Here is a 12042-nt window from a genome sequence, read left to right as displayed (position 1 = left end):
CTACTTTTATTTACCTGTACAACAATCTATGGTATGTACATTTACCGATCCTGCATGCTTCCAAACAAAATTTTTACTAGGTCTTACTTTCAGGGAAGCCCTTATATTTAGCAATTCAGAAAAACCTCTACTAGGTCTTATTTTCAGGGAAACAGGGTACTCACTCAATCTACTGGAGGAGTTTGAGGGGAGGGACTGACTCACCATAGTGGGAGTTGTAGTTTACCCTCCAGCCAGAGAGCACACTTGAACGGCACCGATGATGCATCCAGAGCAAACTTGCACAATATAACAAACTTTAAGTACTGATGGAGTTCCTCAGGGTTAACCTGGCATGATGCGAGTTGTAGTTCACTCACAACCTTATGCATTCTGTACAATAAAAATGGACTTTTTCAAATACTCCGGGCAACGCCGGGTACCCAAGCTAGTGTGTGTGTGAGCGCGCACACACACATATATATAGTGAGATATATAGATCTATCTATCTAGATATTATAATATATTGTATATGCATATAATATTAATAATATTATTATTTTGTAATATAATATAATACTAATAATACAATATAATAATATTAATTATATATTATATATTACATGTAATATTATTAATAATATTACAATATATAGATATAGTAAAAGGTAAAGGTTTTCCTCTGACGTTAAGTCCAGTCATGTCTGACTCTGGGGGTTGGTGCTCATCTCCATTAATAGCTGAAGAGCCGGCGTTGTCTGTAGTTATGTGGCCAGCATGACTGCATGGAGCGCCGTTACCTTCCCGCTGGAGCGGTACCTATTGATCTACTCACATTTGCATGTTTTCAAACTGCTAGGTTGGCAGGAGCTGGAGCTAACAGCGGGCGCTCAAGCCGCTCCCAGGATTTGAACCTGGGACCCTTTGGTCTGCAAGTTCAGCAGCTCAGCGCTTTAACGCACTTTGCCACTGAGGCTCCAATAGATATAGTACAATATGGTAATTTATTGCCAGTATTGTGCTATACTAATAATATAATATTGTATGTAAATTTAATTTGTAAGCCACTCTGAGTCCCCTTCGGGGTGAGAAGAGCGGGATATAAATGTATCAAATAATAAATAAATAAACAGATAGATAGTGAGAGAGATACAAATATAGTGTTATTTATGGCTCCCAGTGGCCAAAATGCACTTGGTAAACTAAAATAAAATAACCCAGATTCCAATTTTCAACCAATTCCGCTTTCTGACATTGCTCTGGTCCCTAACCCTTCAAGTAAGACACGCTGTACTTAACGCCTTCCAAGCAGCAGTTCTAAACTATGGTTCTTCTGGATGTTTTGGCTTTAGCTCCCAGAATTCCTGACCATTAGCCACGCCGGCTGGGACTTCTGGGAGCTGGAATCCCAAACTCTGGAGAAGCAAAGGTTGGGAACCGCTGGCATAGTGCTTTTGAGTGTAAGTTTAGGGGTGCATCTACACTAGGAACCCTCGACCTGTGGTCCTCCAGCTGTTTGGGCCTCCAACCCCTAGAATTTGAAGGCCCAAACTGATGGAGGGCTGCAGGTTGAGGATGCCTCATCTACACCGTCAAATTAATGCTGTTTGACATCATTTGAACTGCCATGGATGAATATTATGAAATCCTGGGATTGGTAGTTTGAGGAAGCACCAATGCTTTTGGGCAGAGTAGACGAAAGACCTAGTAAAACTAAAACTCCGAATGATTCTGTAAGCATTGTGCCACGGCAGATAAAGTGAAGCCAAACTGCATTAATTGCACAGTACAGGCATGTGTTAGTACTCCAGAAGGGCAGAGTTCAAATGAAAGCAAGAGAAGTCACACTCTCTCAGCCTCAGAGAAAGGCCAAAATGAACGCTTTCAATCAATAATACCCAACCTGGGGTCCTCCAGGCCCAGCTGGAAAGCCAAAGGGATGCATTTAGGCGGCCACACTCTCTTAGCCTCAAAAGAAGGCCAAAACAAACCCTCTCAATCAATAACACCCAACCTGGGGTCCTCCAGGCCTAGCTGGAAAGTCAGGGGTGTACTTTTAGGCTGGTCACTCTCTCTCAGCCTCAGAAGGCCAAAACAAACCTCTCAATAATACCCAACCTGGGGTCCTTTAGAGTCAGTTGGAAAGCCAAAGGGGTGCATTTAGGCGGGTCACACTCTCTCAGCCTCAGAAAAAGGCCAAAAAGAACCCTTTAAATCAATAACATCCGACCTGGAATTTTTTAGGCTCAGCTGGAAAGCCAAAGGGGGTGCCCTGAAGCGGGTCACACTCTCTCAGCCTCAGGGGAAAGCCAAAAGAAAACTCTCAATCAATAATATCTGACCTGGGATCCTCCAGGCCCGGCTAGAAAGCCCGATGCGTACTTTTAGGCAGGTCACACTCTCTCAGCCTCAGAGGAAGGCCAAAACAACCTTCTCAAACAAGAAGACTGACGTGGGGTCCTCTAGGCTCAGCTGGAGAGCCAAAAGGGTTGCCCTGAAGCAGGTCACACTCTCTCAGCCTCAGAAGATGGCCAAAACAACCCTTTCAGTCAATAATACCCAACCTGGAGTCCTTTAGGCTGGGCTGGAAAGCCAATGGGGATGCCGTGAGGGGGGTCACACTCTCTCAGCCTCAGAGGAAGGCCAAAACAAACTTCTCAAACAAGAATACTGATGTGGGGTCCTCTAGGCCCAGCTGGAGAGCCAAAAGGATGCATTTAGGTGGGTCACACTCTCTCAGCCTCAAAGGAAGGCCAAAACAACCCTTTAAATCAAGAATACCCAACCTGGATTCCTTTAGGCCAAACTGGAAAGCCAAAAGGGTTGCCCTGAAGCGGGTCACACTCTCTCAGCCTCAAAGGAAGGCCAAAACAACCCTTTAAATCAAGAATACCCAACCTGGATTCCTTTAGGCCAAACTGGAAAGCCAAAAGGGTTGCCCTGAAGCGGGTCACACTCTCTCAGCCTCAAAGGAAGGCCAAAACAACCCTTTAAATCAAGAATACCCAACCTAGATTCCTTTAGGCCAAACTGGAAAGCCAAAAGGGTTGCCCTGAAGCGGGTCACACTCTCTCAGCCTCAGAGGAAGGCCAAAACAACCCTTTCAAGTCAAGAATACCCGACCTGGAGTCCTTTAGGCTCAGGGAGTGCCTGGAGAGGGTCACATTCTCTCAGCCTCAGGGGGCCAAAACAAACCTCTCAATGGAAAATACCCAACCTGGAGTCTTTTCAGGCCAAACTGGAAAGCCAAAAGGGTTGCCCTGAGGGGGGTGACACTCTCTCAGCCTCAGAGGGAGAGCAAAACAACTCTTTCAGTGGCTCAGCCCCGACCTGGAGAGCCAAAGAGGGCGGGGGGGGGGGGGATAGAAAGGGGGTCTCACCATGGCGAAGCCGGAGAGCAGGGCCGAGGTGCGGCTGGAGGCTTTGAGCTTGGCCCGGCTGAGGTAAAGCTTCCGCCAGGACAGCGCCTGCATGGAGTGCTCGTTGAGGCTCATGGGGAGTGTGGGCTTCTCCTCCTCCTCCGCCTGCCTGCCTGCCTGCCTGCCTGCCTGCCTTCCTCCTCCTCACCGCCGCCGCCTCAGCACCCCATGAGGCCCGCTTCCCTCCGTCAGGCTCGGCTCCGGGCCCTCTCCCTCCTCGCCGCGGCGCCGCCTCCCCCTGGGGCCGGGCAAGAGCCGAGAAGGCCCGGCCCAGGCCCAGGCCGGCCTTTGGGACTTCCGCGCCCAGGATTCCCGCCCATTCCTCACCGCTGCCGAGGCTTCTGGGAGTTGAAGTCCCGAACGCATCCTGATTGCTAGCCTGCTTTCGCGCTCTTAGGCCCCGTCCACACAGCTGTATATAATCCCACTTTATCTGCTTTGAACTGGATTATATGACAGTGTGGACTCCGGCCCCTTCAACACAGCTGTATCTAATCCCACTTTATTTGCTTTGAACTGGGTTATATAATAATAATAATAATACAGTAGAGTCTCACTTATCCAACATTCTGGATTATCCAACACATTTTTGTAGTCAATGTTTTCAATGCATTGTGATATTTTGGTGCTAAATTCGTAAATACAGTAATTACTACATAGCATTAATGTGCAATTAACTACCTTTTCTGTCAAATTTGTTGTTTTGGTGCTTAATTTGTAAAATCATAACCAATTTTATTTATTTATTTATTTACAGTATTTCTATTCCGCCCTTTTGATTTTGATGTTTAATAGGCTTTTCCTTAATCTCTCCTTATTATCCAACATATTCGCTTATCCAACATTCTGCCAGCCCGTTTATGTTGGATAAGTGAGACTCTACTACAATAATTTATTTTTCTATCCCGCCACCATCTCCCCAAAGGGACTCATATAATCCAGTGTGGACTCATATAATCCAGTTCAAAGCAGATAATCCAGATTTTCATCTTTGAATCGGATTATATGACAGTGTAGACTCAAGCCCCTTCCACACAGCTCAATAAAATCCCACTTTATCTGCTTTGAACTGGGTTATATGGCAGTGTGGACTCATATAATCCAGTTCGAATCAAATAATCCAGATTTTCATCTTTGAATTGGATTATATGACAATGTAGACTTAGGCTCCTTCCATACAGCTCAATAAAATCCTACTTTATCTGCTTTGAACTGGGTTATATGGCAGTGTGGACTCATATAATCCAGTTCGAATCAAATAATCCAGATTTTCATCTTTGAATTGGATTATATGACAATGTAGACTTAGGCTCCTTCCATACAGCTCAATAAAATCCTACTTTATCTGCTTTGAACTGGGTTATATGGCAGTGTGGACTCATATAATCCAGTTCGAATCAAATAATCCAGATTTTCATCTTTGAATTGGATTATATGACAATGTAGACTTAGGCTCCTTCCATACAGCTCAATAAAATCCTACTTTATCTGCTTTGAACTGGGTTATATGGCAGTGTGGACTCATATAATCCAGTTCGAATCAAATAATCCAGATTTTCATCTTTGAATTGGAGTATATGGCAGTGTGGACTCATATAATCCAGTTCAAAGTAGATAATCCAGATTTTCATCTCTGAATTGGATTATATGACAGTGTAGACACAGGCCCCTTCCACACAGCTGTATACAATCCACATTGAACTGGAATATATGGCAGTGTGGACTCAGATAACCCAGTTCAAAGCAGATTTTGTGGATTATGATATTCTGGGATATATGGCTGTGTGGAAGGGCACGTAGACTCATATAATCCAGTTCAAAGCAAATAGTGTGGATTATATAGGTTATGAAGTCGGAAGTGACTGAAGGAAAAAACAACAAGAAGGGCCCAGAGTCCACTCTGTCATATAATCCAATTCAAAGATGAAAATCTGGATTTTTTTTTTTTGCACGGGATTATATGTGTCTACATTGCGATATAATCCAATTCAAAAATAATCTGGATTTTATATGGCAGTGCAGATGGGGCCACCGTTACTCAACGATGCTCTTTATTAGAAGCACTCCTCCTTTGAGGTTGTGTTTTATTACTGGTCCCATTTGAAAAAAGCATAAGGAAGTGGGTGAACTACAACTCTCGTGATCTCGGGTCCATTCCTTTCAAATGCCACCAGTAGTTAAAGTTGGTCATGATGGGTCTTTCTGACAAGTTTAGTCCAGAATCCATTGTCGGTGGGATTCACAGTGCTCTTGGGATGTGGGTGAACTACAACTCCCATCTTGTCAGTTTCCCTCTAAACCCCATAATCCTTAACAATTTTGTCATAGTGAGACTATATGCTATGTTTGATCCCGATACACTGTTGGCGGGGTTCGTAGTGCTGTGCGCATATGGGTGAACTACAATTCCCATCATCCTTTGTGACTTGTCACCCCGCCCGAACTACTCAAGTCCTTTAAACTGGTCATGGGGTGTGCGTGTGGCCCCTTCTACACTGCCATATAAAATCCCGATTATCTGCTTTGAACTGGATTATATGAGTCTACATTATATGGTAATGTAGACTCATATAATCCAGTTCAAAGCAGATAATGTGGATTTTTTTTAATGTCAGAAGCAACTTGAGAACATAATGTGTGGGAAAATTACCCAGAGGATGCCCAGATGTGTAACCATCCTGCTGGGAGGCTTCTCTCATGTCCCTGAAAGCTAGAGCTGACAGATGGGAGCTCACCCCATCTTGAACTGGCAACCTTCAGCTCAGCAACCCAACCTTCAGGTCAGCAGTTCAGCCGGCACAAGGGTTTAACCCATTGTGCCACTGCAAATGTGGATTATTTCCTTGGAAAATCAGAATTATATGGCAGTGTACTCATAAAATCTAGTCCAAATCAGATAATGTGGATTATTTGTTTGAAAATCTGGATTATATGGCAGAGTAGAAGGTGTCAAGTTTGATCCAGAACCATTGCTGATACAATTTCCCCGAAAATAAGACATCCCTTGAAAATAAGACCTAGTAGAGGTTTTGCTGAATTGCTAAATATAAGGCCTCCCATGAAAGTAAGACTTAGCAAAGTTTTTGTTTGGAAGCATTCCTGCCGAACAAAACACCAGAGCATGCAGGATTGGTAAATGTACATACCATAGATTGTTGTACATGAAAATAATGGTAGTAATAAGAAATTCTTGATTCACAGTTTGTCTGGTTATGCTGGTTTGTGATGACAACTATTGTACAGTATATAATACATGTTCATTTTTTTGTTCAACAATAAATGTGAATTCTTCTTTGTGGAAAAATAAAACACCCCCTGAAAATAAGACCTAGCACATCTTTGGGAGCAAAAATTAATATTTTTCCGGGAAACAGGGTAGGAGTCACAGAGCTTTCTGGATGTGGATGCCGTCTTGAATAACACATACAAATATAGGTCACACATAGATATATTGGCTTTTATTATATGCATAAAATAATGACTGTTCCATTAAGGAATCATTCCATCTCGTACGCTTTTTGGCCCCAATTTTGAGGCCTAATGAGTTTTCACAGCAAGGCGGCACCTGTCGTTTTGCCCAAAGCCCTCTTTTATTGCCAACGAGGAGAACGGATCTGCGCGAAAAAAGCCTTTGGATGCAATTTCCGCACATGGTTTTCGCGCTTTTATCAAAAGCCACCCGAGGCACCTAGGTGGAAAGGTATGCCTTTGTTCGGCGTGGTTGCTTTTCACAGATTCCCTAAGAATGAAAGCGGCGCCGACACCCGAACCGAGCGCACTCCCCGCCTCCCTCTCCCCGTTTTGTACAGTGGCCGCATTGTATAGAAAGGCGGCCTCGGGAAAACCATGGCTACGGCACACAGAACAACATTTTAATGAGCCGCGGCTCCTTCCCTGCACTAAGCCGGGAGCCGTCAAGTCCAAAGCAGCCTCCGTTTCTAACCATCGAGGCCAAGTTCAACGACAAGAGTTCAACACTGTATCATTCAATGCTTGTTTTTGTGAGGCAAGAGGCTGTGAACCAGGACGTCAAATTCATCCTACTGGCCTACTTCGCAGGGTTGTTGTAAGGCTGTAAGGAATCTATCTATATATATAAAAGGGTAATGAAATTTTGGCCTAGGACAAAACAACAAAACTACACATCCCAGAAACACTAAACTTGGCAGCACAACCCCTCATCCATGCCTCTACGTTCATACAACAAAAAGAAAAGAAAAATAAAGTCCTAATCAGTGGGAGAGGAATAATTGTTTTTATCCAATTGCTGCTAGTTAGAAGGCTAAGCTCCGCCCACTTGGTCTCCTAGCAACCCACTCAGCCCAGGGGACAGGCAGAGTTAGGCCTCACTTAGGCCTCTTCCACACTGCCTATAAAATACAGATTATCAGATTTGAACTGGATTATATGGCAGTGTAGACTCAAGGCCCTTCCACACAGCTATATAACCCATTTATAATGGACTTAATGTCAGGGGAAAACCTTTACCCTTTACCTTAACTACCACCAATTCCTCTACACTTTATTTCCCATACCACCATACTTCGCCATAGCAATGCGTGGCCGGACACAGCTAGTCTATATATATATATAAAAGGGTAATGAAATTTCGGCCTAGGACAAAACAACAAAACTACACATCCCAGAAACACTAAACTTGGCAGCACAACCCCTCACTAATGCCTCTACGTTCATACAACAAACAGCTCCAGCAACTCCAGAAAACGGCCAGGCTTTGAGACTGCAAGATTATTCACTGCTATTCCACCTGGCCAACAAAGGATTCCCATAAGCCACAGCAACGCGTGGCCGGGCAAAGCTATATATATATATATACTAGCTGTGCCCAGCCACGCGTTGCTGTGGCGAAGTATGGTGGTATGGGAAATAAAGTATTGAGGAATTGGTGGTAGTTAAGATAAATGGTAAAGGTTTTCCCCTGACATTAAGTCCAGTCGTGTCTGACTCTGGGGGTTGGTGCTCATCTTGAGTCTACACTGCCATATAATCCAGTTGAAATCAGATAATCTGTATTTTATAGGCAGTGTGGAAGAGGCCTTATTGAAGTAGCCCTGAGCTAAGTGGGTTGCTAGGAGACCAAGTGGGTGGAGCTTAGCCTTCTAGCTGGAGCTTTTTGTTGTATGAACGTAGAGGCATGGATGAGGGGTTGTGCTGCCAAGTTTAGTGTTTCTGAGATGTGTAGTTTTGTTGTTTTGTCCTGGGCTGAAATTTCATTACCCTTTTATATATACAGATAGAAGATTATACGACTATATTGCAATATTATGAGTTATTCTGGGTCCTATGGCTGTGTGGAAGGGACCTTGGAGTCTGAAGACATGGTTTTTCTAGAGCTGGAACCCGGGTCAGGGCAGAAAGGAGTGACACACGTGAGAAGCAAAGCAATGAAACAGCGTGGGGGGTATGATCCTAGATATCAACACGTGTGGGGAGAGGGGGGGACAACAGGCCTTGTAACTGGCAGCAAGTGGATAAAAACAATTCTTCCTCTCCCTCTAATTAGGGCTTTATTTTTCTTTTCTTTTTCTTGTATCAACCTAGAGGCGTGGATGAGGGGTTGTGCTGTCAATTTTCAAGGTTGGGGGGCCTTTAGTTTTGTTGTTTTGCCGGTCGCCGGGATTCCATCACTCTTTTATATATACAGAAAGATTGTATGTACAGTAGAGTCTCACTTATCCAAGCTAAACGGGCCGGCAGAAGCTTGGATAAGCGAATATCTTGGATAATAAGGAGGGATTAAGGAGTAGCCTATTAAACATCAAATTAGGCTATGATTTTACAAATTAAGCACCAAAACATCATGTTAGACAACACATTTGACAGAAAAAGTACTTCAATACACAGTAATGTTATGTTGTAATTACTGTATTTACGAATTTAGCACCAAAATATCACGATATATTGAAAACATTGACTACAAAAATGGCTTGGATTATCCAGAGGCTTGGATAAGCGAGGCTTGAATAAGTGAGACTCTACTGTACTATAAATAAATCATTTATTCGATTTGACAAGACTGAAATCAAACTAGAGACTACAACAGTTTCATGTTAAGGTTTATGTGAAGGGTTGCCTTTTTGTACATCTGCATGTTAAGAACTTTATTTAACTCGATTCAACGCTGCAATAGCAATTTTGATTGTTATTAAGTCAATAATAAGACTTTGTCTGGTTTTTATTTCTATTTGACATAACTGGCACTTAAACTATAAATAGGAATAGTTTTTCCATAATACCTTTGTAAGTGTTGCCAAGTGTATTTCTTTATGTTAAGAACTATACTAATATAGTGAATGAGAATACAAGTAGTGGATACCTTAAGTAAAGTATTCACTGCAATATATACTACAGTAGAGTCTCTCTTATCCTATGTAAACGGGCCAGCAGAATGTTGGATAAGCGAATATGTTGGATAATAAGGAGAGATTAAGGAAAAGCCTATTAAACATCAAATTAGGTTATGATTTTACCAATTAAGCACCAAAACATCATGTTTGACAACAAATTTGACAGATAAAGTAGTTCAATACGCAGTAATGCTATGCAGTAATTACTGTATTTACGAATTTAGCACCAAAATAGCATGATATATTGAAAACATTGACTACAAAAATGCGTTGGATAATCCAGAACGTTGGATAAGTGAGACTCTACTGTACTAGTAAACGTAAGAGATTCTATAGGGCTATGATCTACCACTGTTTCTAGTCCAATCCAGTTTAGATTGATGTTAATATGACACCATAATCCCCTTCTTTTGCAGCTTGTATAACAAGTGCCACTAAAAGTTGTTTATATAGAAGATAATATTACATTACCAACATAGTACTGTACATGTAATATTAATAATAATATTATAATGTAAAACAATGTAATAATAATTATAATTCACTATTATAATTGTATATTTATATTACATGCAATATTACTAATAACATTGCAATATAGTTGTATAACATAATCTATTGTATGTATATACACTTGTAAGCCGCCCTGAGTCCCCTTCGGGGTGAGAAGGGCGGGATATCAATGTCGTAAATAATACATAAATAATATAAATAATAAATCTATCAAGAAATAAACAAGGCCTTATTAGAATTAAGATCGTATATCGCACTCTGCACTTGCCGTATAAGCCTTATATATCACCTGTCACATCAGCACTTTTAATCTTGTACCCATTACTCTGGCCCGGCCCAGTTCTATTGTGTTTTAGCGTATTGTTATTGCTTGTTGTTTATACTGTTTTAATTGTTTTTAATTTGCTTTTTGTTTTGTATTGTTATATCAGGGGTCCCCAAACTAAGGCCCGGGGGCCGGATGCGGCCCATCGAAGCTATTTATCCGGCCCCCACGGCACAAGGGCAGAAAGAGGTTGGACTAAATGAACCAAGGGGTCTCTTCTTCTCTTACAACCCTTATTATTACTATTATTGTTATTATTATTAAGATTGAGGCTGGGTGGCCATCTGTCAGGGGTGCTTTGCTTGTGCTTTTGGTGCACAAAGACAGAAGGGGATTGGATTAAATGGCCCAAGGGGTTTCTTCCAACCCTCATTATTATTATTATTGTTAATAATAATAATAATTATTATTATTATTGCTCGGTGGCCAACTATAGTCCGGCCCTCCAATGGTCCGAAGTATTGTGAACTGGCCCCCTGTTTAAAAAGTTTGGGGACCCCTGTGTTATATTGTGTGTTGAGGCCTTGGCCTTTGTAAGCCGCATCGAGTCCTTCGGGTACAAATAAAGTTTAATAATAATAATAATAATAATAATAATAATAATAATAATAATAATAATCAAGGCCTTGCCTGGGCCCTTCCTAAAGGCAGGCCCTCCCTGTGGTGATCTTGACGCCAACCCTGAGAGGTGGGCCGGCCGGTGGGCCTCTCTACCTCTCTTTCATTCCCTCCCAAGGACTTCCTGGGGGGACTTCCGGCTCCTCCGCCCCTCCCGGCGGGGAAACCCACCCGCTCTTCCCGCCGCCTGCCTGCCTCCCGCCGCGCGCGGTTTCTTCCTCTTCTTCTTCCTCCTCCTCCGACTTCTGCGCCTGCGCGCTGGCCCGCCCTCGTGACCCAACCACAACACTGGCCAAGATGAGCACCCAGCCGCGGCGCAGGCGGAGGAGGAGGAAGAAGCGCCGCGCTGGTGCCCCACTCCGGGATTTCCCCCCCCGCCCGCCGGCCCCAATGTTTACGTTCCGGGCACGCCTCTGACGCCTTTTCGCCCTCCCCGAGAGCCAGAGAGACAAGCCGAGCCCAAGCCAGGGATGGGTGGGTGGATTGATGGACTGATGGAGTGACGGCTTGCCCAGGGAGCGCACCCGCCTCGGAAAAGTGCTGATCCGGGGGGCAAACTTTACTCTACCCCTGGGAGGAAGGACCGGGGCGTGGGTTCCTTGGGGGTGTTGTTGTTGTTTGAAAGACCCCCCAAGGGGAGGGGGAGCCCTCCCCCCTCCCCCCCAGCCGGAACCGGGGCACTCGGAGCGATGAAACTCCCCGGAACATGGAGACAGGGCAAGATTCGGGAAGAAGACTGGTGGGTACTCCTTTATGATTGTTTTTGAACCTCCCCAAGAATTGAGGTTGGGTTTGGTTTCACACGTGCGACCCCTGTCTG

General features: G+C 43.6%; 2 protein-coding genes across 8 annotated transcripts in view; one reads left to right on the top strand and one right to left on the bottom strand.

The window, feature by feature from the left end:
- Positions 1-3727, bottom strand: part of tmem120b (transmembrane protein 120B) — a 79563-nt gene extending 75836 nt beyond the window's left edge. Inside the window, exon 1 of one of the 2 annotated variants that reach the window (XM_003227924.4) lies at positions 3360-3727. In XM_003227924.4, the coding sequence (XP_003227972.1) occupies positions 3360-3473 (114 nt within the window). In that variant the 5' untranslated portion in view covers positions 3474-3727. The remainder of the gene's footprint in view (positions 1-3359) is intronic. The other variant, XM_062958752.1, reaches the window with a different exon arrangement.
- Positions 3728-11497: 7770 nt separating this feature from the next.
- kdm2b (lysine demethylase 2B) overlaps positions 11498-12042 on the top strand; it is a 74401-nt gene continuing 73856 nt past the window's right edge. For 4 of the 6 annotated variants that reach the window (XM_062958747.1, XM_062958746.1, XM_062958744.1 and 1 more), the window contains exon 1: positions 11499-11961. In XM_062958747.1, coding sequence (XP_062814817.1) covers positions 11929-11961 — 33 coding nt within the window. In that variant the 5' untranslated portion in view covers positions 11499-11928. Of the gene's footprint in view, positions 11962-12042 lie in introns of all 6 variants that reach the window. The other 2 variants (XM_062958742.1, XM_062958741.1) reach the window with 1 other exon arrangement.

Source organism: Anolis carolinensis, chromosome X (genome assembly GCF_035594765.1).
Source record: "Anolis carolinensis isolate JA03-04 chromosome X, rAnoCar3.1.pri, whole genome shotgun sequence".
NCBI lineage: Eukaryota > Metazoa > Chordata > Lepidosauria > Squamata > Dactyloidae > Anolis > Anolis carolinensis.
The sequence above is the reverse complement of the archived record's forward strand: the minus strand, read 5'-3'. Positions and strand labels throughout refer to the sequence as shown.